Source organism: Hyla sarda, chromosome 9, assembly GCF_029499605.1.
Source record: "Hyla sarda isolate aHylSar1 chromosome 9, aHylSar1.hap1, whole genome shotgun sequence".
NCBI lineage: Eukaryota > Metazoa > Chordata > Amphibia > Anura > Hylidae > Hyla > Hyla sarda.
Window position 1 is genome coordinate 134,697,602 of NC_079197.1, and position 26,216 is coordinate 134,723,817.

The 26,216-nt window shown below is 42.4% G+C and overlaps 1 protein-coding gene across 13 annotated transcripts in view; it reads right to left on the reverse strand.

Annotated features, from left to right (window-relative positions):
* RYR1 (ryanodine receptor 1) overlaps window positions 1-26,216 on the reverse strand; it is a 169,619-nt gene that overhangs the window by 122,978 nt on the left and 20,425 nt on the right. For 8 of the 13 annotated variants that reach the window (XM_056540399.1, XM_056540394.1, XM_056540388.1 and 5 more), the window contains exons 2-6: window positions 6,592-6,711; window positions 6,396-6,500; window positions 5,388-5,408; window positions 3,597-3,671; window positions 922-1,000 (exon numbers count right to left, since the gene is read on the reverse strand). In XM_056540399.1, the coding sequence (XP_056396374.1) occupies window positions 922-1,000; window positions 3,597-3,671; window positions 5,388-5,408; window positions 6,396-6,500; window positions 6,592-6,711 (400 nt within the window). The remainder of the gene's footprint in view (window positions 1-921; window positions 1,001-3,596; window positions 3,672-5,387; window positions 5,409-6,395; window positions 6,501-6,591; window positions 6,712-26,216) is intronic. The other 5 variants (XM_056540397.1, XM_056540398.1, XM_056540396.1 and 2 more) reach the window with 1 other exon arrangement.

Sequence of the window (26,216 nt, forward strand, 5' to 3'; positions counted from 1 at the left end):
GGGTTGAGCGGCGCAGCGGGGCCAGGGGGGTTGCGGGCTGCGCGGCGGGAGCGGGATGTGCGGCCATTCACCTATACAGTATGCCTCCAGTTGTTTCCCCCCTACAACTCCCAGCATGCCCTGACAGCCAATAGATGTCAGGGCAAGCTGGGAGTTGTAGTGGGGAAACAGCTGGAGGGACAATGAATAGCTGAACTAAGGGGGGGTGGGGAGTGAGTTGAGCGGCGCGACGGGGGGGGGGGGCGGTGGGGGTTGCGGGCTGCGCGGCAGGGAGCAGGACGTGCACAGCGATCACAGATACTGTTTTCAGCTATACAGTATCCATCCAGTTGTTTCCCCACTACAACTCCCAGCATGCCCTGACAGCCAATAGATGTCAGGGCAAGCTGGGAGTTGCAGTGGGGAAACAGCTGGAGACACCCTGTATAGGTGAACTAGGGGCGAACGTGTCGGCCCCAGCAGGCATCAGTGACGTGGTGCCTGCTGGGGAAAAAGGATTTTTTTTATATGGAAAAAAAAAATTAAAGGCAGGGAGGGGGTTAGGGATAGATGGGTAATTGGCAGGGACAGAAAAAAGAAAAAAAGTGATGGTGGGAGCTACCCTTTAAGCACCACTGACACTTTATTTGTAAATATACCTTGTAAGTGTAAATACTGTATCACATGCTTTTTTGGCACTATAAAGCTTTACTATTTGTCCTCCTTCCTCCACATGTTGCTTTTCATTGTTTATGTAGTGACTACATACAATAAATAACATATATAATTTCCAGCCATTTTTGTGGTACTCTGTACAACTATTGGTCTTGGGAGTGTCGTGTAGGTGTAACATTGGTGTGGTACATCCCCTTGGGGTTATCTACATATTGGTATTTTCCGAATGTCTAGGTGTATTTCTTCAGAATGTAGTCACAGTTATACCTGAGGCATCTTCTTGAAGACCAACATCAAAAGCCAGTTTGTCTGTTAAAGACCTTGAAGTAGTCAGACAGCAGAGGTACTAAACAAAATAAAACAAGATAAATACTAAAAAGAATGCTGCATGTTTTAGGGGTTAAAAAAAGGGTTAAAAATTGATAAAGCTTGACCAATTATGGTTTGTCACCAATATGATGTTTCTTGAGTTTATCTCCTTAAATAGGCACTCTCATTAAAACTAATTTTTGCTATTGCACTCCTTATGGTAAATAAAAAATATTTCTAATACACTTTCTTTAAAAAAAAAAAAATGACGTTTTCTATGTTTTATTTGTGCTTAAAAAAACTCAAGAGCACATTTTCCCCCCATCTCATACACAGACTTTGGACCGAAATCCAAACAGTGCAGCCTGCAGTGCTGAGGGGTATGTGTCCAGCCTCATCCAATCAAAGCTCCTCTCACACTTAACTGCCATATGCTGTTGGTTGGATACCCCCCCCTCAGCACTGCAGACTGCACTTCGTGTTTGGGCTTCGGTCCAAAGTCTGTGTATAAGATGGGGGAAAATGTGCTCTTGAGCTTTTTTAAGCACAAATAAAAATGTCATTTTTTTTAAACAAAGTATATTAGAAATATTTTTTATTTACCATAAGGAGTGCAATAGCAAAAATAAGTTTTAATGAGAGTGACCATTTAAGGACGTTAGGTTTTTCCATTTTTGAAATTTCGCTTTTTCCTTCTTTCAATTTTGCACCTAAAAATACATATAAGGGATTATTTTTTGCGCCACCAATTCTACTTTGCAGTGACATCAGTCATTTTACCCAAAAATCTACTGCGAAACAGGAAAAAAAAATCATTGTGCGACAAAATTGAAGAAAAAACACAATTTTGTAAATTTGGGGGGACTTCCGTTTCTACGACGTACATTTTTCGGTAAAAATGACACTTTATCTATATTCTGTAGGTCCATACGGTTAAAATGATCCCCTACTTTTATAGGTTTGATTTTGTCGTACTTTTGAAAAAAATCATAACTACATGCAGAAAAATTAATACATTTAAAATTGTCCTCTACTGACCCGTATAACTTTTTTATTTTTCCACGTACGGGGTGGTATGAGGGCTCATTTTTTGTACCATGATCTGAAGTTTTAATCGGTACCATTTTTGTTTTGATCTGACTTTTTGATCGCTTTTTATTTATTTTTTTATGGCATAAAAAGTGACCAAAAATACGCTATTTTGGACTTTAGATTTCTTTTGTGTGTACGTCATTGACCGTGCGGTTTAATTTATAATATATTTTTATAGTTCGGACATTTACGCACACGGCGATTCCAAATATGTTTATTTTTATTTTATGGAATATGGAATTTGGGAAAAGGGAGGTGATTTAAACTTTTAATAAGGAAGGGGTTAATGTGTGTGTTTTTAAACCTTTTAGGGGACTTTTAGGAGGAATCATTTGATTCTTCATATAGATCAATGGGATTCCATAGAATTCCATTGATCTGTGTGCTCTGCGCCTGATTGGTAAAGCCTGGTCCTGCCAGGCATTATCATTCAGAGCGCAGGATCCACCGCAGCAGGAGACGTAACCTCTCAGGCTACCTCAGCAGTGGATCGACCCCCCCCATCGCGCTGCGATCCACCCCACTGGACCACCAGGGATAGGATAAAGGTGCCTTTATACGCCGTTGTCAACTTTGACAGCAGCGATCTAAAGGGTTAATAGCCGCCCGCGGCGATTGCTGCATGTAGCCCCCAGCTACAGGAATCAGCCATTGGACGAGCATAGACGTCCATGGTCATTAATGGGTTAAAATTGTCATCTTCTGACCACCTATAACTTTTTATTTTTCCACATACGGGGCTATATGGTGGCTAATTTTTTGCGCCGTCATCTGTATTTTTTATCGGTAACCTTTTTGTTATGATGGGACTTTTTGTTCGCTTTTTATTAGTTATTTAGGGTACATAAAATGACCAGAAATACGCAATTTTGGATTTTTGAATTTCTCTACGCATACGCCATTGACCGTGCGGTTTAATTAACTTTATATTTTTTATAGTTCGGACATTTACGCACGCAGTGACACCACATATGTTTATTTTTCTTATGTTTACATATTTTTTATATGGAATTTGGGAAAAGGGGGATGATTTAAACTTTTAGTATGGAAGGGGTTAATTTACATTTATTAACTTTTTTTTTTTTACACACCATTTTTTTGTCCCCCTAGGGGACTATTACATGCAATCTTCTGATTGCATACATTGTTCAATGCTATGGCATAGCACAGCATTGATCAGTGTTATCTGCACTCGATTGCTCCAGCCTGGTGAGCCAGGCTGGAGCATAGCAGAAGGGATCGGACAGCGAGGAGGAAGGTGAGGACCCTCCCGCTGTCCTGTAAGCTGATTGGGACGCCGCAGTTTCAACGCGGTGATCTCAATCAGCCCGACTGAGCTGCCAGGAATGCTTTTTTTCCCATTTTAGATGCGGCAATCAACTTTGATTGCCGGGTCTAAGGGGTTAATGCTGAGCAGCACAGCGATCGAGGATGTCCGCATTAGACGTGGGTTCCGTTTATTGATAGCCACCGGGACCACCCCGATATGACGCTAGGTCAGCTCGTAATGATCAATATGAAGACAAAATAGTAAAACTTACCATATTACTGTGACAGTGTCTCAGAAGAATGGCATGACCATAGAGCAAAGTTCTGTGTCCCCCACCTTGAGATGACTAGATGGAGAAGAAAAATAACAAATCAAGATATGAAACATGACATAACATTCCTAACATTCAAATCCCACCGTGTCTTCAGGTTGGTAATTCTTAGAGGGATGTACTGAGACAACTATCCTACTAATGCTGATATATTCCATAACATGATGCCATCCGTTTTGCCTGCAAAATCTAGAATATGTAGACTTTAGCTGTAGTGGTAAAAGAATATTCCCCAGTTATTACATGCAAGTCGAATTATGTTGTGGGTTTTAAAACTCCAAAGTCATTGGAATGTGTGACTATCTCAAGGACAAACAAACCCAAACATATTTATGGAATATTCCTCAATGAAAGGTTAGAAGAAGATGTGTCTTGGCATGCATCAAAAACATTGTAAACCATTTCGATTGTATTTTTGAACATGATGAATATTGCCTCCTTAACCATCAAGTAATCCAAGGATAATTCAAGATGCCCAAAAGACCCCATTTCATCCAACCCATCCTTTCCTCTGTCCCTCCCTTCCTCCCTCATTCCCGCAAGCTGTAAAAATTCAAGGATTCCATGGCTTGCATTTCCAAGATCTTCAGTAACCTTGTAAACACCTGTTAGAATGGAGGTTTGGTTTGTACCATGCGGTGAAGGAAGGAAAGAGAAGGAATCATAAAAACAAGTCAATGGGAAAAAAGGAAGATCTAGTCTTTGTGAGATCAGAAGAAGAGGACAAAATAAAAAGGACTTCTGCACACAGGCTGCAAAACAAGGAGACTGACAGGAAGAGAATGTGGGAAAGAAAACCTGCTGGAACCATATCTCTCCATGGACAGATTTACTGGAATGTATAACCCTTCCTTTTTTTAGTCTTTTATTATATAATTTTGACTAATTTGCTGTTAAAGACAAAATTTGTCTTAATCAAGGTGTCCGACTAGAAGTAACATATTAGGGGTCATTTACGAGGAGTGAGTGTTTATAAGACAGATATTTTTTTATGGTATTTACTAATTTGCCACTTTTCCTAAGGTTTTGCTGTTTTTACAACTGCTTTGAGCTGTCCAGTTTTTCAGAGCTCAAATTCACAACATCATATATGTAAATATTAGGACATTTTAGTTCTTTGGGGGGATTTTTTCCCCGCAAAATCTGGGTGCAAAACCCGAGGGGAAAAAAAGGCAGGATCACATTAGTAAATAATCCCCATTATGTCTTGACTTTTTCATCTAGTTTAGAAATGCAAGTACCAAATTTAGGCAACGTCCCCAGATTGTCCTCTGCCCTTACATATCTAGTATTAAGGAAGCATGTATATTATAGCCTTAAGCCAAATTTCTTATATTTTAGCCTTAAGCCCAAAAATATACGGTAGTTCTAAGAAGAGACACTCCATGGGGGCGTTCTATTTCTGGAGAGGGTTTTTAGACAGCTGATATGAAATATGAGTGGAAAAGAATTTCAGGAATTTGATGGTCACAAAATCCGTCGTAAGGACTATTTTCGGGGAGAATTCTGGTGTCACTGTATGACCAGCAGGAAGCAAACGGGAAACAATGTGTTACTGAAACTGACATTATAAGACAATATAGCCAAGCACTAGGAACTTTCACGATAAAGAAAAAAGGTTCAACATTTGGATATGTCTTATGGGACGGAGATGGAGTGATAGGGCTTCAGCAGTGAGAAGGAAGGAATGGAAAGTCACGGGAGGATACAGAGCATGGTCACAAAACGTACCCATTTGTCCAAATTGGGTGCCTAGCACAAAGACAAAAAGAGAAAGCCAAAACAAAACACAGAAGAAATTATGTCAAAGAGAGGTCTGTGAAGCAGCCATATTGAGTCTGACACAATGAGGATGTGATCACAGGACATTTCTATTCTGCACCGAGAATTTCTTACATGAAGTTTTCCTTAATGTCCTCAATGACAAAAATTTCCAAAAACAGTAGAAACAATATATAATATAATTGTTTAATAAAAGACGGGTCATGGAAAATTAATTAGAGGACTGGCCTTCTGCAGAGGTATAGCTAGGCAGGGCCCTGAGTGCCAGGAGCCATGGGTGGGGAGAGAAAGCCAACAAGCCACTTTACCTTGGCCATTGTACTTAGTGGCATGGCTAGGATATCAAACTAAAACTCTGTCCTGGGTACAAGAAACATAGCTATAGTGGTAATATGGTAGGATGGTGAACATTTTATAGGAATTGATAAATACATTGTAGTAAAATAAATTATTGGCTAATAACATTATAATATATCACTTTTAGTTCTGATTATTTAAAAACAGAGATTGGATTAGGGGGTCATATGGAATATCACCCCATATATACCAAGCCCAAACCTTACTTTGTTGGTTTCCATTTTGCCAACATTATAGGAGCAGGACTCTTTGGGCAGAAAGAGAATGGAACATGAAACAATACAATTGTCAACGTTTGGTCATCAAATAAAGAAAAAAAACACATAATTAAAATAAAAAAGAAAACTAAAATCCAGAAAATATAAGCTACAAAAGAAGTTAAAAAAACAACTCAGGCCCAGTTGAGAATAAGAGATTATGGATTACTAGAAAAAAAAACCTAGTGGAAGGAAAGACATGATGAGGACAACAAGGACAACAAAGCAACAAATATGAACAGCACATACAAGCTATAACAGCAACACAAATACTGACACCAAAAAAACAGGTATGTGTTTATAGTGTGAAAAGGTGCAATAGTGCAATAACAATGGACTATACCTCATTTCCCATCTCCACCGTATTTGCCAACATTTCCTGCAGAGCTCTAACCGAAAGAGATTGCTCCAGAATAAAGCAGCAGATTGCAAGATCTGGAGGTACGTTCTGGAAAAAGGCAAAAGAGAAATGTAAGAAAACTGTTGTACTTAAGCCTGTAAAATAGTAGCCACAACAACAATAAGATAGTCATCTTTACTTGAGCATTGGATGTTGATTCCAGGAAGCATAGGCGGTTCCCAAAGCCTTCTGCTCCCATGCACATCTTGAGGTTTTCTTTTCGGATTGTAGCGCTGCATTGCAAAACCACCACATCTTCCTGCAATAGAGATACATCATGAGAACAATGTATGTAACACCATTTTTAATACTGCCTACTGGTCCGGCTGCCATACATTATACAACTCCACAGCATAATGCTGGGAGTCTGACATTCCCTTGTGAAGGCTTTTTCATGGCGGTAATCACATGGTCTCCAGACCAATCTCTGGCTATTATTGGGTCCGAGACAAAATCAGGACCTATCACTGAAGAGGCTAGACCTCCATTCCAGCCATTGCCGTCTTGCTCTGCACCATGGTAGCCTCTGAGAACGGTGGCTTCTAATTCTTCTAATCTGGCAATCCGTCAATGCAGAAGTTCACCTCTGTGCACCTCTTGTTCTTATTCAAGTTCATCTTTGGTCTGCCAACCACTGATACATGCAGTGCTAGATACTTTGATTATTGGATTATTTATTTTGAACATCTTACCCGCTGCTTTCTTGATTTGGATAATCTTACGTCATGTCCTTGCTTTAGTAGAAAATGAAATAAGAAATATGTTGCTATACTTGTGTGTACTACATCATATACATATATATCCCAAAGAAAGCAATTAGGGAATAACGTTTCTGCCATGTGGTAAGAATTTGGAGCAGAAGTCCCAATGCTTCTATTATCTTTGTTGTCTCTCTATACTAAGCAATTATGAGAAGTGAGGTTCATACTGTTTGAATAAACTGAATTAAAATAACCTGAGCTTTTTGGCTTTACCTATCAATGTTTAAAGTTATCCAATAATTTAATAATTTTTGTTAAATAAATAAAAATTTAAGGAAATAACATTATCTCAGCAACTTGTGGCCTGTGATGACAATGGAGCCCAACTATTGTCCCTTATTGTCCCCATGGGCAGTAAGAAACGTGCACTGGGCTCTTTATAGCCTCATACCCCAATGTTAGTAGTTTAAAGAAAAAACAACCTTTTAAAATTTCAGATTAGTCTTCAATCCTACTAAGGATGGCCAAGTGTTTTGTCCACCAACGCTCTTTCATGAGCCTGTGTGCAAACCACCATTCACCTATTACTAACAATGCAGTTCCTCAGCAGGTTCTAACCATCAAATAATTGGACCAACCTTGACTGGGCCACCTATTTCCAATGGCCTTTTAGCAGATACATGGTCTTGGTAACCCTTATGACTAGAAATGAATATGTTAACTAGGTTTGAGACTCATTAATAGAATTTTATTCTGTTTCCTCAGGTTTATTATGCAGCAATACGAAAGATGTACCAACATAACTAGGTAGATTTAAATGGGCACGCTCATTAAAACTATTTTTTGCTATTGCACTCCTTATGGTAAATAAAAAAAATCTTTCTAATGTACTTTGTTTCAAATAAATGAAGTTTTCTATGTTTTTTTGTGTTTAAAAAAAGCTGCCACTAGGTGTCTCCCTACTCTTCCAGAGCACATTTCCCCTCATCTCTTCCACAGACTTTGAACTCCTGCTGGTCCGGCAGAAGTCCAAAATCAGGAAATGCTGAGGGAGGGTGTGCAGCATTATCCAATCATAGCTCACCTTACTCTGAACTGCTCTGGGCTGTGTGTAGCAGAGTGAGGGAGGAAGTTCTCCCCTGTATGGCTGATGATGTCACAGCCTGCTGGGTAACGCCCCTTCCCAGTCTGTGAGTGAATCTGACTGAGACTGAGCAGAAAATACAGAGCAATATCAAGGTAGAAAACTAATCAGTAATAAAAATAAAGGCAGGGGGTGGTTTATTATGATGGGGGCAGTGAACTGGGAGGATTATAAAATTTGACAAGATCATGAGAGGTACTCTTTAAGGTCCGAGTTGTTACCAGCTTTCCCAGAGAGCGATATTCCTGTCAGGTGTGCTGACAGGAATATAGAATGATTCCTGGCTTCTAAAGGTGTAAAGCTTCATAGGTTAGACACTGCTAAACCTAGTACGTTGATATACTATATTATACAATACCCAGCATAAGCAAGCAGCTGGTAAAATGGTGGATTGGACGTATGTATCACTGAGACTTCTTGCCTCTGGGTTTTAGGAGTTACTGAAGGTTTTGGACTTAAAGTCACTCCCATACTCCAATTTTGGTGGGTGTTAGTGTTACGCCGAGCGCTCCGGGTCCCTGCTCCTCCCCGTAGCGCTCGCGGCGTTCCTCTCTCTGCAGCGCCCCGGTCAGACCCGCTGACCGGTAGCGCTGCACTGACATTGCCGGCAGGGATGCGATTCGCATAGCGGGATGCGCCCGCTCGCGAATCGCATCCCAAGTCACTCACCTGTCCCGGTCCCCGGCTGTCACGTCCTGGCGGGCGCGGCTCCGCTCCTTAGGGCGCGCGCGCGCCAGCTCTCTAAGATTTAAAGGGCCAGTGCACCAGTGATTGGTGCCTGGCCCAATCAGCCTAATTAGCTTCCACCTGCTCCCTGGCTATATCTACTCACTTCCCCTGCACTCCCTTGCCGTATCTTGTTGCCTTGTGCCAGTGAAAGCGTTTAGTGTTGTCCAAAGCCTGTGTTCCAGATCTTCTGCTATCCACATTGACTACGAACCTTGTCGCCTGCCCCGACCTTCTGCTACGTCTGACCTTGCCTCTGCCTAGTCCTTCTGTCCCACGCCTTCTCAGCAGTCAGCGAGGTTGAGCCATTGCCGGTGGATATGACCTGGTTGCTACCGCCACAGCAAGACCATCCCGCTTTGCGGCGGGCTCTGGTGAATACCAGTAGCATCCCTAGAACCGGTCCACCGACACGGTCCACGTCAATCCCTCGCTGACACAGTGGATCCACATCCAGCTAGCCGAATCATAACAGTTAGAGTCCTGAACCTTATATCACAGGTGAGCAAGCACTGCCAGAGAGCAGCAAAGAGGAGTTGCTCTGAAGCACATCAGCTAGTCTGTGGTATGTTGAATACTGATACACTGCACCCAGAGGCGTAGCTTGCGGCTTCGGGGCCCCGATGCAAAATCTGCAACAGGGCCCCATATGCCAATTATTGTACTGCTTTCTTACGGAGCAGATGTGCTTTGGAACTACGTTAGGCACCAGAGCATCTGCTCTGGTATCTCTATAGATACGCCCCTTGACTGCTCCAAAAAAGACAGACTTTGGGATTGAACGTGGCATGTTTTGGGTAAGAAGCTCAGAAGTTTATGTTTATGCAAATAACCTGATGTAAGGTATGTCTAAGTTTCTGTTATACCACATGCTGCAAATGGGACTTATTGCTGTATGTAAATTCTTACAATAAACCCAAGACTACTAAACGGTGACTCCTACCTATTTTGGGTCTGTTTGTTTGCTGGCAAGACTGTTTGAAGGGTCCCCTCTACACCAGTCATGGCACTAAAAAGGAGCAGCAAAAATTATCTAGGGGCCTACACCAGTAGTTCCAGAATTCTCCTCTCCTTGGCCTTTGATATTTGATATTCAGCATGGTAGTTGTTGGAATGGACAATCATTCTTGTCCCACCACATTGAGGGGGTCACTTACAGTGATAACAGCAGCTCGGACACAGCAGCATCCAAATGGTTGAACAAAGAGTTTTAAAGGCAGAGTGTTCATTTGGCTTATGTAGCTCTTAAATTTCATCCACCCTCCTCAGTGATGATGACCAAAGCAGCAGCCTTCTCTGTCTATCTTTAGTCCAAGCCCTAGCGACATACACATTGGCCCTAATTTACTATTGTAAACCCGACATGTTTTGTCAGGTTGTGCGCCAGAAATTCTTTCTGAACCAGAATTTGCTCCAGATTTGAAAAAACCCTGACCAACTCTCCATTTTACTGAAAAAAAAAACAAAAAAGGGGTCTGGCAGTAGGGAAATGTGGCATGTCCCTGAAATTTTCACAAAAACCCAACATATTTACTAAGGTTCCTACAAAAAATGTGGTGGATTTGAGCTGAGGAAAACCCGACAGATCAGAGCATGTGGAGAAAAAAAAAATGTAGGGAAACCTTAGTAAATACTGTGGAATATATATATTTTTTTTTTTTGGGGGGGGGGGGATTACAACCCACAAAAAAAACTACAGTCCACATTAATCAGGGCCACTGTCCTTAATGTCTCATAAAGGAGAACATTTATATCTTGGTTTGTGAGCAGAATAAAGAAGTACTGAGAAATCACATTATATTTGTATAAAACATGTAGGACCAGGCCATAGCATGGACAAAAGTGTCACCTGATCTGGGGGTGCATCACTCCATCATACTTATCAATTACCAGATGCATGATCACTTATATAGGCGTATATAGCAGCATGATTGAGAGTTAATTGAATATTGCATGATATGGTTCTTTGGCACTCTATAGTACTATTCTTGATTCACTATATGGCATAAATATTTAGTTACGGCATGGAACAGAGATTTGGCACTGAATAGTTGTATTTTCTGACCTGAAAGGGGTATTCCAGGAATGGTTTTTATTTGACTATGCTACAGGGGTTAGTGTCGTTTGTAATATAATGTCTGTAACTGTGTGTGATGGTTGTCTCACAATTTTTTTGTGATTTTCGCTCCAATATTTAACAGCATACAAAATTACTCAGGTTTCTGGATTTCCCAGGTTGCAGTGCAGCCAAGAAAATACATCACTAGTCAGGTGTGCAAAGGGAGCCTTTCCTGTGTCAATGGGTGGAGCGCCTGCCGGGTGGAAGAGAGATTTTGCAACAGCTGTAGGCACCCTGGTTAGAAAACACTGGTCTTTTGAATGGAATGCAAGTAATTTGTGTTTCCATGGGTAAGTTGGCTAATGTGTGGGAGGGACAAAAGTGACCTCACACATATACAAACAAGGAACTATGGGATGTGTAGTTGAGAGAACGAACTCCAAAGTGGAAATACCCAGTTCACAACAAGATAGCCTCAGCTTTATGGTAATCTCACAACATAGCCATTTAGCTCCAAGACAAGCGCAGATCCTTTCTAAGCATGTCCATTACTGTCTGGCAGGTACGTACTAAAATCACATTATGGCGGATAACCCCTTAATGGGGTACTCTGGTGGAAAACTGGTGCCAGAAGGTTAAAGGGGTTATCCACCATAAGGTGATTTTAGTACGTACCTGGCAGACAGTAATGGACATGCTTAGGAAGGATCTGCACTTGTCTTGGGGCTAAATGGCTATGTTGTGAGATTACCATAATACTGTGGCTAGATTTTTGTGAACTAGTATTTCCAGTTTGACTTTTCTTTTTTTTACTACAAATAGGGCAGCACTTTAGGGGCCTTTGTCAGCGGATCCGCAGCTGCGGATCCACTGACAAATACGCCCGTGTGAACGCACCCTAACTTTACAGCCCCTGTAGCATAGTCAAATAAAAAAAAATCTGGAATATCCCTTTAAACAGATTTGCAAATGACTTCTATTAAAAAATCATTACCCTTCCAGTACTTTCTAGCAGCTGTATGCTACAGAGGAAATTTTTTGTCTTGTTCACAGTGCTCTCTGCTGACACCTCTGTCCATTTCAGCATAAGTTTGCAATGGAGATTTTCTCCTACTCCGGACAGTTCCTGATACGGGCATTGGGTGTCAGCAGAGAGCACTGTTGACAAGACAAAAAAAGAAATTCAAAAAGAGAAGAATTTCCTCTGTAGCATACAGCTACTAAAAAGTACTGGAAGGGTAAAGATTTTTTTAATAGAAGTCATTTACAAATCTGTTTAACTTTCTGGCACCAGTTGAGTTAAAGGGGTACTCCGGTTCTAAGACATCTTATCCCCTATCCAAAGGATAGGGGATAAGATGCCTGATCGTGGGAGTCCCGCCGCTGGGGACCCATGGGGATCATGCACTCGGCACCCAGTTTGTAATCAGCCCCCGGAGCGTGTTCACTCCGGGACTGATTACCGTGACTACAGAGCAGGTGGCGTGTGACGTCACGCCCCCGCGTGACATCACGCTCCGCCCCTCAATGAAAGCCTACGGGAGGGGGTGTGACAGATATCACACCCCTCCCATAGGCTTGCATTGAGGGGCGGAGCGTGACGTCACACTGGGGCAGGACGTCACACGCCGCCCCCGCCCTGTAGTCGCCGGTAATCAGTCCCGGAGCGAACACGCTCCGGGGGCTTATTACAAACGGGGTGCTGCGTTCATGATCCCGGGGGTTCCCAGCGGCGGGACTCCCGCGATCAGGCATCTTATCCCCTATCCTTTGAATAGGGGATAAGATGTCTAAGCACCGGAGTATGCCTTTAAAAAAAAAAATTCCACTGGAGTACCCCTTTAAATGTATCACTGTTATACAGTATGTGCAGTATATGTCCTCTTAAAGATAAAATGTTACTAGAGCTCCTTCATATATTTTTGCCCATGGGTCTTCACTAACATAAATCTAAATTGGAAAAACATGTAAGTGTCTAAAAGTAGGGACGAATGTACATTTTTTTCATATTGCATTGTTTTCTGATACCAATAAATAGCAAGCAATAAAGATTAGAGACCATGTCATTTTTTTAGGATAGCCCAGACATTTTCAGACGGATTTCCTTGGAAGTAACCCTTCATATTTTAGCCATAAATGTATTATCAGACAGTCTGGTCTGCCACTATGGTACATATACACTTTTACTAATCTGTAATCCTGTTGTCCTTGGTTACAACCACCTTATGGAACCAACTAAGGTGGCCACACATGCTCAAAACCCTGTTCACATTGTCACTGCTTATCCTCAAGGTTATGCTCTGAAGTTCTGAAGTGGTTGGAGGTAAGTAGAGTTTTCTTTTATAATTGTGGCATCCCGGGTATATTGAAGAAAAAAAGATTTTTTCCAGACACCCACTTTACTATTGAATTCATCTGATTCTCTGAATTGTCAGACAATAAACACTCATTTGTTGGGAATAGGAGGGCATATCAAGAAACTGTAAAAAGGTGTGTGATCACAGCACCCTAAGCTATCCTATATCATTCTGGGGGGGGGGGGGGGGGGGGCTGGCCACAGGTCCTCTTAAAGGATACCTCTCATCAAATAAACTTTTGATATATTTTAGATTAATGAATGTTGAATAACTTTCCAATAGCATGTTAATGAAAAATATGCTTCTTTCTATTGTATTTTTCCCGATCAGTCCTGTCAGCCAGCATTTCTGACTCATGCTGGAGTCCTAAACACTCAGAGCTGCCAGCCTGCTTTGTTCACAGCCAAACAGGCTGTGAACAAAGCAGGTTGGCAACTCTGAGTGTTCTCCTTTGTGAACAAAGCAGACTGGCAGCTCGTAGTGTTTAGGACTGCAGCATGAGTCTGAAATGCTTGCTGCCAGGACTGGTAGGGAGACCCCTAGTGGTCATTTCTTCAAAGTGGAAAATTAAATAGAAAGAAGCATATTTTTTAATAACATGCAATTGTAAAGTTATTCTGCATACATTAATCTATAATATATCAAAAGTTATTTTGATGAGAGGTACCCTTTAACCTTTTATGTAGCCGCAAAACTGTGCAGCTATAATGAGGTCAGGTTAGGTTCATGTGGTGGCCCAGTACGGGAGGTGTTACCCCGTGTGCCTGCTGTCCTGTCAGGCACTTGTTTCCCCATTGTAAATATGTTTTACCATGTAAAGTGTTATAAAATGTAATGTTGCTTTAAGAGTTATACGATGTGATATGTCATGTGATTGCTACCCAGGAGGTACCAGTGACCAGGTGATCCCGGGGGTGACCTATGGGCTCCCTGCTAGTCTCCCCATATAAGCTCTGGGTGGAGCTTCTCTCTCTTCTGCTGAGGTCCAGTGCAGTCTTGTCTAGTGTGTGTGTCCAGAGTGTTGGAGACCTCAGAGTCCAGTCCTGCAGCCACCATCAAGTCACGTAAGATAAAGTCCCAGCTTTATGAGTCAAGTCAGTCCCTGTCATCTGTCAAGTCTGCATTCAATTGTCCAGTCCTACTACAAGTCCCAGCAAGCCCCTATGGTCTCTGCATCACTGGTCACCTCCTTGGGCCCTGGCTGAACTGTATAGACTTTACCATCTGTCTACCCCCAGTAAAGCGACTATTGTCTGTAACTTGGCGTCGGAGTCATTATTGCCCCCCCCCCCCCCGTGCCTAGCCCAGGATCCAGCTGTATACCTTCAGGTGGTTTTAGGCTAAACCACGGCCTGGCGTCACAAATACAAGGGGTTAATGCCTCTGCCCCTAGGATAACAGCATCTGACCTGCACCACATACCCTGCTACCACATTCATATCATATTTTTCCTGTAGGTTTGGAGTATACATCCACAATCAGCTAAAAAAGGCTTCATCACAGTCAGCTAGTGATATATGTGGTCTATTTTTCAAATATAAACATTTTGCTGGAATGAACAGCACAGCAAACTGCATCTTTTTGTCCCGCACAATAAGCGTGATTATGTGAAAAATGACTCTGACAGTCACTAGTTAACCACATTCAGGCCATTTAAGTGAATGGCCTATAAAGAGGTACTTCAACATTAGGTAAAAAAAATGCTGCCGAAGCCTATAGTATTGCTTACCTGTCTGTGCCAGTTCTGAAACCATTAAAATCTATGGGGGAGATTTATCAAAACCTGTGTAGAGGAAGAGTGGTGCAGTTACCCATAGCAACCAATCAGATGGCTTCTTTAATTTTTAAAAAGGCCTTTGAAAAATACCAGAATCTGTTTGGTTGCTATGGGCAATGGCACCACTCTTCCTCTACACAGGTTTTGATAACTATCCCCCTATTTGTTTTGGGGGTCATAGGGGTCTGTACTTCCTGTTTGTACTTCCTGCTTTAGCAGTTGCTTAGTACTATGTGGTGTCCCAGTACAGAACACGGTTCTGTACAGTCCTTAAAGGGGTAGTCCAGTGGTGAAAAACTTATCCCCTATCCTAAGGATAGGGGATAAGTTTGAGATCGCGGGGGGTCCGACCGCTGGGGCCCCCTGCGATCTCTCTGTACGGGGCCCCGGCTCTCCGCTGAGATAGCGGGTGTCGACCCCCGCACGAAGCGGCGGCCGACACGCCCCCTCAATACATCTCTATGGCAGAGCCGGAGATTGCCGAAGGCAGCTCTTCGGCTCTGCCATAGAGTTGTATTGAGGGGGCGTGTCGGCCGCCGCCTCGTGCGGAGGTCGACACGCCCCCTTCCCGCCGGCTGTCGGGGCTCCATACAGGAGATCTCGGGGGGCCCCAACGGTCGGACCCCCCGCGATCTGCAACTTATCCCCTATCCTTAGGATAGGGGATAAGTTGCTCACCACTGAATCACCACTGGACTACTCCTTTAAGTCCCCTCAGGTAGAGTCCCTCAGGTCCATAGGGCTCTCCTGCAGGGTCCCCCTAAGTCATTCTATTGTATTGTCTTGTATATTAAGTATGTACATGTATTATAAGTATTGTACAGTGAATGTAAACTGTATATAAAAGGTTGTTAGGATATTTAACCTGTATAGGACCTTCCTAAGGTCATGTGATGAGTCATGTGATGTGTGATCACATGATATACCCAGAGTTCCATGGGTACAGGTAACCACAGGCAACCAGCTACCAATGGGCTTTAGTCCAGTCCCTGATATATAAGGGGCTGTGTAGTCTTCACATTCACTCTCTTAGTTCCTGGACCCAAAAGAAAGCACAAGTCCTGTACAAGTCAAGTCCAGCATATCTAGGCCAAAGCCTATAAGTGTTCAGCCACATCAAATCTATGAGTACAAGTGAAGTCCCTACAAAGTGATAACAGTAATACAGTGGCCTGCATCAGCATTATAATAACTACAAGTCCAAGCAAGCCTGAGAGGTTCCCTGTGTCCCGGTCACCTCTGTGGAAGTTGTGTAAAGACTGTTTTATGCCTTCTCCAAGTAAAAGTTCAAGTTGCATCAAATCTCTGCTTTGGACTCTCATTTATTACATGCCGTTTTGGGTTGGTTGTCGGCAGTGCGTAATGCTGGTGTCACGAACATTGGGGGTTAACAACATCTTGCCCCAGGGGTTAATACCATCCGACCCCACCACTCACTGAAACACCCCATGGTCACCACAACTACAATTCCCAGAATACATTGCTTTCCCTCAGCTCTCCGAGATCACAGTCCTCCCACCCTGCCTGCTTCCCTCCCACAAAATTCCTGCCAGATCTCAGAACATATAATATCACTGGAGACTATCGCACTGTGGGGCTGCAGCCTCTGCAGCACTCATTCCATGTCTGTTCCTCTGCCCATGGCATTGTTAAAAAGGTATCCAGTTTAGTAAAATGTATCCCCTATACAAAGAGTAGGGGGATAAGTGTCAGATAGCAGGAAGTCTGACCGCTGGGACCCCCCATGATCTCCTGCATGGTGCTCTGGCTCTCCTTGTGCACAGAGAGGGAGTCAGCATGCAACCTCCATTCATCTCTATAGGAGAACCGAAGCAGCGTACTCTTGTATCTCTGGCTATCCCATAGGGATGCATGGAAGGTGCATGTTGGCTACCACTTTGTGCAGTGCCCTTTGCCCTGTGCGTGCATGGGAGCCGGGGCATCAGGCAGGAGATCATTGAGAGGATCCAAGTGGTTGGATCCTCCGCGATCTGACACTCCTCCCCTATCCTTTGGATAGGGGATATATTTTACTAAACTGGCTTACTCCTTAAAGCACAAGGCAGCATGGTATAAACACCTTATTCTCCTTAAACTTTCCAATAAACATAAATGTGTATACATGTGTATATGTAAATATGACAGGAGGAGTAAATATGATGATGTGTGGCTTTTGGAGAGAGGGAGAAGATGGGGAGCTGCTGATACAACACCACATTGGAAATGAAAGGACTACACAACTTGCTGTTAGGGGTTAATCCCATAAAAGTACGCTGAAGCCAGTACAATTTATGATTACACTACATTAAAAAGTTATATATGTTGCGGGGATTGTCTTATATAGATATAAATAGACTTGAATACCACTTTAACCCCTTAAAGGGGTACTCCGGTGCTTAGACATCTTATCCCCATCCAAAGGATAGGGCTAAGATGCCTGACCGCGGGAGTCCCGCTGCTGGGGACCCCCGTGATCTTGCACGCGGCACCCCGTTTGTAATCAGTCCCCTGACCTTGTTCGCTCCGGGTCTGATTACGGGCGACCACAGGGCCGACGGCATGTGACGTCACGCTCCGCCCCTCAATGCAAGCCTATGGGAGGGGGCGTGATAGCTGTCACGCCCCCTTGCATAGGCTTGCATAGGACGGATTACATACGGGGTGCCACGTGCAAGATCACGGGGGTCCCCAGCGGCGGGACTCCCGCAGTCAGGCAACTTAGCCCCTATCCTTTGGATAGGGGATAAGATGTCTAAGCACCGGAGTACCCCTTTAAGGACTCGGGGTTTTTCCGTTTTTGCTTTTTCGTTTTTTCCTCATTACCTTTAAAAAATCATAACTCTTTACATTTTGCAACTAAAAATCCATATGATGGCTTATTTCTTGCGCCACCAATTCTACTTTGCAATGATATCAGTCATTTTACCCAAAAATCTACGGCGAAACGGAAGAAAAAATAATTGTGAGACAAAATTGGAAAAAAAAACGCCATTTTGTAACTTTTGGGGGCTTCCGTTTCTACACAGTACATTTTTCGGTAAAAATGACACCTTATCTTTATTCTGTAGGTCCATACAATTAAAATGATAACCTACTTATATAGGTTTGATTTTGTCGGACTTCTGGAAAAAATCATAACTACATGCAGGAAAATGTATACGTTTAAAATTGTCATCTTCTGACCCCTATAACTTTTTATTTTTCCGGGTATGGGGCGGTATGAGGGCTCATTTTTTGCGCCGTGATCTGAAGTTTTTAGCGGTACCATTTTTTCATTGATAGGACTTATTAATCGCTTTTTATTCCTTTTTTCATTATATAAAAAGTGACCAAAAATGCACTATTTTGGACTTTGGAATTTTTTGGCGCATACGCCATTTACCGTGCAGTTTAATTAACAATATATTTTTATAATTCGGACATTTCCACACGCGGCGATACCCCATATGTTTATTTTTATTTACACTGTTTTGTTTTTTTTTATGGGAAAAGTGGGGTGATTCAAACTTTTAATAGGGGAGGAGTTAAATGATCTTTATTCACTTTTTTTTCTCACTTTTTTTTTTGCAGTGTTATAGGTCCCATAGGGACCTATAACACTGCACACACTGATCTCTTATACTGATGATTGTTATAGCCATAGGGACCTATAACACTGCACACACTGATCTCTTATACTGATGATTGTTATAGCCATAGGGACCTATAACACTGCACACACTGATCTCTTATACTGATGATTGTTATAGCCATAGGGACCTATAACACTGCACACACTGATCTTTTACATTGATCACTGGTTTTTCATAGGAAACCAGTGATCAATGATTCTGCCGCTTGAATCTCAGGCTTGGATCTCAGGCACTGAGCAGTCATTCGGCGATCAGACACCAGGAGGCAAGGTAGGAGACCCTCCTCGTGTCCAGCAGCTGTTCGGGATGCCGCGATTTCGCCGCGGCGATCCCGAACAGCTCCCTGAGCTAACCGGCATGGTTTCATTTTCACTTTAGACGCGGCGTTCAACTTTGAATGCCGCGTCTAAAGGGTTAATAGCACGCCGCACTGCGATCAGTGCTGTGGCCCCGCGTTATAGATCAGGAGCGGATTCATGAGGTACCGGTACGTCATGAGTCCTTAAGGGGTTAAGGTGAATGAGGCTTCTGCTGGTATGTGGCAGTATATGTATGACTTAAACTGTATGTAACCAAACTCAATCTAAAAATCGCAGGGACTTACAACTCAGGGTGGTTTTGACCACACAGCATCCACACCATGCCTTCACCAGACCCAACAACAGAGGGCGTAAGCACTAGGGGGGGGAGATCAAAACCTCTCAAGAGGAAAAGTTGCCCAGTTGCCCTTAGCAACCAGATTACCTCTTTCATTTTTAACAAGGCCTCTAAAAAATGAAAGAAACGATCTCATTGGTTGCTATGGGCAACTGAGAAACTTTTCCTCAGCACTGGTTTCGATAAATCTCCCCCCAGAAGTGCATGAAGTCTATATATGGCAGTGCCTGTAACAATGGCAAAATTGTTCAGGAATTTAAGGAGCGTGAAAAAGATTTCAATTTCCCCAAATTTCAATCCAATCAATCATCTGTGAAAATTTCAAGAAAAATCCAATCCATTTACAGAAGTGACAGAGGAGTCAGCAGAGAGCACTGTGGTCAGACTGAAAGGAAATTCTAACAGAAAAGAACTTCCTCTGTATTATACAGCAGCCGATAAGTACTGGAAGGATTAAGATTTTTAACTAGAAGTCATTTATAAATCTGTTTAACTTTCTGTCACCAGTTGATTAAAAAAAATATATGTTTTCCAGAGTTAAGTACCCCTTTAATGGTTTGATGAACCTTCTAAAGCAGTGGTCTCCAATCTGCGGACCACCAGATGTTGCAAAACTACAACTCCCAGCATGCCCGGACAGCCAACGGCTGTCCGGGCATGCTGGGAGTTGTAGTTTTGCTACATCTGGAGGTCTGCAGGTTGACGACCACTGCTCTAAAGGATCTGCTGTCGGCATCTGTCACAGCTGCTTAGACTGCATGAGAGGACCTACAAAGTTGTAATGGTATGGCTTATTCTGGTTTTTATATGGATAAAGGGTAATAGAAAACATTCTAGGTAAAAATATTTTGAGTAGTAGTAGATGTTAATGGGAAAGGTTATGTGGTGTCCCGGTACCGTACACGTACTGTACCTTGTCTTAAAAGTCCCCAAAGTCAGAGTTCCTCCGCACTGATAGGATGCCCTTAGTGGGATAACCCCTAGTCACCTCTTCCTTCTTTAATTTTATGTGTTTATATATATATATATATATATATATAATGTATAGTGTAAATATTGCTTCGAGGACCTTAGGTCACATGATTGATAATTATATTGTTTTGCTAAGGTTAAGGACCTTTCAGGTCAGGTGCTCATGACACGTGTTGTACCATAATGCTTTGTATTAGGTCTGACAGGTCTGGGGGACCAATAAGCTTCAAGCCCGCCCCTTTAGATATAAGGGCGCTGTTATCCAATCCTTGCTCTTTCCCTTGGGACAGCGAGCGGAGCGCTGTGTATACCTGCAAGACAAATCTAGGCCTGAAGCCTGCAAACATCAGCCAAATACAAAACCGTGAGTTCAACTAACTCGATCCTAATCCTACGTGACTACTGAACCTAAACAATTCCCCTAAATCCAGTGGAACAGCGTAAAGCAAATACTTGAAGCTTATTCCCTATACGGTCCCAACCAAACCTGTGAGGAACCTAAAGTCCGGTCCTCTGTAAAGACTGTTACTATGTTTAACCTGCATAAAATCTCCAGTAAAGTTATCTTCAGTTTACTAAAACTCCGGTTGTGGACAATCCTTTATTCCTCCCTATCGTTCCTGGGACGGGTGGCGGTAGGATATATACAGAGAGGAACCTGCACCCTGGCGTCACGACAGTTAAGGGTTCATCCAACACCCTTTCATCACTGCACAGCTACACCCTACCTACCCTACACCCCCAAGCTACCACAGTTATATAGCCCCTTAAGGACTCAGACAATTTAATTTTTACGTTTTCATTTTTTCCTCCTCGCCTTCTAAAAATCATAACTCTTTTATATTTTCATCCACAGACTAGTATGAGGGCTTGTTTTTTGCGCGACCAGTTGTCCTTTGTAATGACATAACTCATTATATCATAAAATGTATGGCGCAACCAAAAAACACTATTTTTGTGGGGAAATTAAAACGAAAAACGCAATTTTGCTAATTTTGGAAGGTTTCGTTTTCACGCCGTACAATTTATGCTAAAAATGACATGTGTTCTTTATTCTGAGGGTCAATACGATTAAAATGATACCCATTATTACATACTTTTATATTATTGTTGCGCTTAAAAAAAATCACAAACTTTTTAACCAAATTAGTACGTTTATAATCCCTTTATTTTGATGACCTCTAACTTTTTTATTTTTCCGTATAAGCGGCGGTATGGGGGCTCATTTTTTGCGCCGTGATCTGTACTTTTTTTTGATACCACATTTGCATATAAAAAACTTTTAATACATTTTTTATAATTTTTTTTTTTATAAAATGTATTAAAAAAGTAGGAATTTTGGACTTTTTTTTTCCGGACATTTACGCACGTGGCGATACCAAATATGTATATAAAAAATGTTTACGCTTTTTGGGGGTAAAATAGGAAAAAACTGACGTTTTACTTTTTTATTGGGGGAGGGGATTTTTCACTTTTTTTTTACTTTTACTTTTACATTTTTTTACATTTTTTTTTTACACTTGAATAGTCCCCATAGGGGACTATTCATAGCAATACCATGATTGCTAATACTGATTTGTTCTATGTATAGGACATAGAACAGATCAGTGTTTTCGGTGATCTTCTGCTCTGGTCTGCTCGATCACAGACCAGAGCAGGAGACGCCGGGAGCCGGACGGAGGCAGGAGAGGGGACCTCCGTGCGGCGTTATGAATGATCGGATCCCCGCAGCAGCGCTGCGGGCGATCCGATCATTCATTCAAATCGCGCACTGCGGCAGATGCCGGGATCTGTATTGATCACGGCAACTGAGGGGTTAATGGCGTACGCCCGCGAGATCGCGCGTCGGCCATTGCCGGCGGGTCCCTGGCTGCTGGGATCAGCCGCGCATGACACGGGCATCGCTTCGATGCCCGCGGTTATGCACAGGACGTAAATGTACGTCCTGGTGCGTTAAGTACCACTTCACCAGGACGTACATTTACATCCTGCGTCCTTAAGGGGATAGAGTAATAAAAGGAAATATATACAGAGGAGATATATTAAGTTGTATACTGTACCTATCGAAAGCAATTTCTGTGACATAGCCCATGTCCTGCCACGTGACATTTATAAAACTACTGTCTTCTTATAGAGAGGAACATGAGATGTTTCTGTATTTACAGGTTATATTGAGCAATAGGTAGTGTTCTAGTGATACATTTTAAGAAGTTATAGCGGGTCCTTGAGGGGAGACATTGGATGAAGTAATAAGAGATAAGAAAGAGTCTAAAGGTAAAGTTATAAATTATATATCGCTGGCATATGTACCTTATAGTGATCAGAAATGGAGGTTTTATATGGAGTGATAGGAGGATTTCCAAGAAAGGGTTAAATGGGCTCATAGGAGGAGACATACAGAGGGTATATGGGGTAATAGAAGAAGGCATAGGATAGATTATATGGAGTAATGTGAGATGTTAGAGGGATAGGCTATATGTAGTATGAGGAGAAGATATACAGTATGATCATATGACTCAATGTCTTCAGTAGCCATGTTCCGTCATGTCACCACTTCTAACACGTCACTATCATCTCTTAGGATTTTTACATTTAAAAGCCAAAATGATTACAAAGCAAAATGTAAATTCTTCTCTTCGTTTTCCCTGCTCTCAGATCTGCGCAGAGCCGTCCCTGCTCCCGTCTGCCTCTCTGCTCCACTCCCCACTACAACCAACCAGGATATTTTGGGGCTGCACCTGTTCTGGGTTTTACTGTGACCTGGACTCAGCAAATAACAGGGATTCCTGTAATCCCCACACACTCATCAGCGACCGGCCACACACTGGACACTCCATGCCTGCTTCTACCCACCAATATATCTGGTTTACTACACTGTCATTTCCCATATAATTGTCAGGCACTCTGTAATACTGTCCCATGTGAATAGTGTATGCGGCCCTGATACTTGTAGGGTCGGGGGGCTTACAGTTCTATGCAGGCAGAGCTATCAATGACTTGACGTCATCATCTCTATATTTATAGTTGCTCCAGCCTCCTCTGTTTTAATAGATATACTATATGGACAGGTCACCTGTGAGGAGAGACTCGGAGATAGAGGCAATCTGGTAGATGTAAACACAGAGATACATTAATTATTGTTAGATTAATAGGATATAAATGATAATAAACTTTATAGTTTGGTTGCTGTTTTGCATGATCATGAAAATTTGCATAAATGCTCAAGAAATTTTATCAGTCCCAATAGCCTTGTGTCTTACTGTGGAGCCGTCATAGGATTCCCATTCCGGTGCTTGGGGCCTTTACTGTGCCTTTTTCCTGTCAGATTCTGTACAGATGAAATGGGGGGGGGCTGACTTCTAGGGAGGCATTTTTCTCTAAAAGCCATAATCTTTCCATACATTTTTCATAAAAGTTTGCTGAACGCACCACCCCCAGTATGTTCAGGCAACTATCTATGGTATATGGCAGCCTCCCAACTCTCCCAGTGATGTTGGTGGAAAGAAAGGTCAAGAGAATTGGATTTTTACTGCTCAACCCTGTTGTTTTGGGAAAGATAGGATGGCACCAGATCAGCCTGGTTGTGGCTAATCCCTTTCCTCCCCATAGAAAATATCAGAATGGCTGTGCTGAATGTTCATGTGTATGGGGAGGTCCAGAGAATAAACATATGGCCACATTTCTGTAGACATTGGGGTACAAATCATTTAGACTTATTCAAGAAAACAACTTGTGGCAACTTGTAGTGTGGCATGGGTCACAACATTTCTGTGCAATCTCAAAGCCCGGATCACACTAAGAAGCTTGTCTACATCTAAGCTACGTTGCTATTTATGAAGAGTATGCCCATCTTTGATAAATGTGGGGGGAGTAATAAGAACATAATTTACACAGATAATGATAAAAACCCCTCCAAAGAGTCTGAAAGCACATGGGGTCGATAGGGGACCTGTACAGGCTTTGTGAACAGGGCTCTGCCATGTCCATGAGGCATGATACAGATTAAATCAAACTTTTTCACTTTCCTGTGAGACTGTCTTCCACTCTGAAAATCAGCTCAGCTTTGTCCTATGTCTGCAAGACAAACAACAACAGTCTATGGTGGGAGGAGGAGGGAGCTCTGCAAATTAGAGATAAAGCTTGCAGAGGAGAGTTTTATATCATGGTCAGAAATAGTGCTGCTCCTTTTGTACACAAACAGGTCAGGCTTTCCTGTGGTTTTCAATCTGGTAAAAAAAAACGGCCAAGGTCGGAGAATGACCTAACCAATTTGTGAATAAGTCAGCTAGGATCATTGAAATAAATGGAGTAATGCATAGGTCTGACAGGGATACGTCTGCCGGAGAGTGGAAACATGATGTGAATTCACCCTAAGAGTAGGGTCACATGTGCCAAATTCCGCCACGGAAAATCTGCTATGGACAGCCGAGAAGAGCCCGCCCCTTTCAAATACGCAGCGGAAAACCCGCAAAAACAAAGAGCGTGTGAACGCACCCTAAAACGGGTTTTCACTTTTAGAAAGGTATCAAAATATAGAAGCTTGAGCAGCACCACTGAGTAGTTAGAGGGTCAGCATACGCTGCACTATGGACTTGCCCTACAGGCCAATAGGATGGATCCACTTAAAAAGAGTGCTCCGGCGGTGCTAGGAATACCATAAATCACAAACTGAATAAAAGTAGATGCTATGTGCCAACATGGAGGGAGATTTATCAAAACCTGTGCAGAGGAAAAGTTGCCCAGTTGCCCATAGCAACCAATCAGATCGCTTCTTTCATTTTTAACAAGACCTCTGCAAAATGAAAGCAGGGATCTGATTGGTTGCTACGGGCAACTGGGCAACTTTTCCTGAGCACAGGTTTTGATAAATCTCCCCCATATGTAACAAAATGCATGAGTACAAATGTACAAACCACAGCCACAGTCGTGAAAGACATGATAAACAAATCACGACCTAAGTCGGCATTAAATAAAGCAGGGAGAACCCACTAGACCCTGCATGGGTTATTCCAATGATTCTCTTTTATTATGTGGTGTATGTGTTGTAGCATGTGTCTCTTGATTTTCTAATAAATAATTTTTTGTCCTTTATGCGCCTTCTTTGTTTCTTCAGTTAATTAATTAAATTAATTTGCGCAGCACTTTTATTTCGGTGGGGATTATTGTTGGTTAGGGCTTATAGTAGATTTATCAATCTGTCTAAGACAGAAATTGGAGTGATTTGTACACAGCAACAAATCTAGGCTCTGATTGGTTACTATTCAGACAGTTTTTGTCCCAGACACTGATAAATCTGGGCTGATGCCAAATGATCTGAAAAAGGGGGGGGGGGGGGATTGGCAGGATAATTTATCATTGCTTTTACCCTGTTTTTGTGGTGATGATTTGTTGCCGTTTCTGTTTAGAAACTTTTCATTGCAACTTTTGCTTTAGATACTTTTTCTAAAACTTAGTTACATTTTTGCAGTGTTTATAATAATATTTATCATGTGCAATTAGTCGTAAAGCCCTCAATTTGTCAAAAATGTATACCAACCCAGACCTGGCTTACAAAACTGGCTCTGGACAGCTTTGCAAAAAGTCGCACATTTTGGGGCAATGGGTTAAAAAGTTGCAGAGGAGGAACCATACAAGGTGGTGTATTGAAGTGTAATTTCAATAAAATGCGTACTAGCACCATATTTATCACAGACCAGGCAACCATTTAATACATTTGGTGCACGTACACATTAAAAGGTG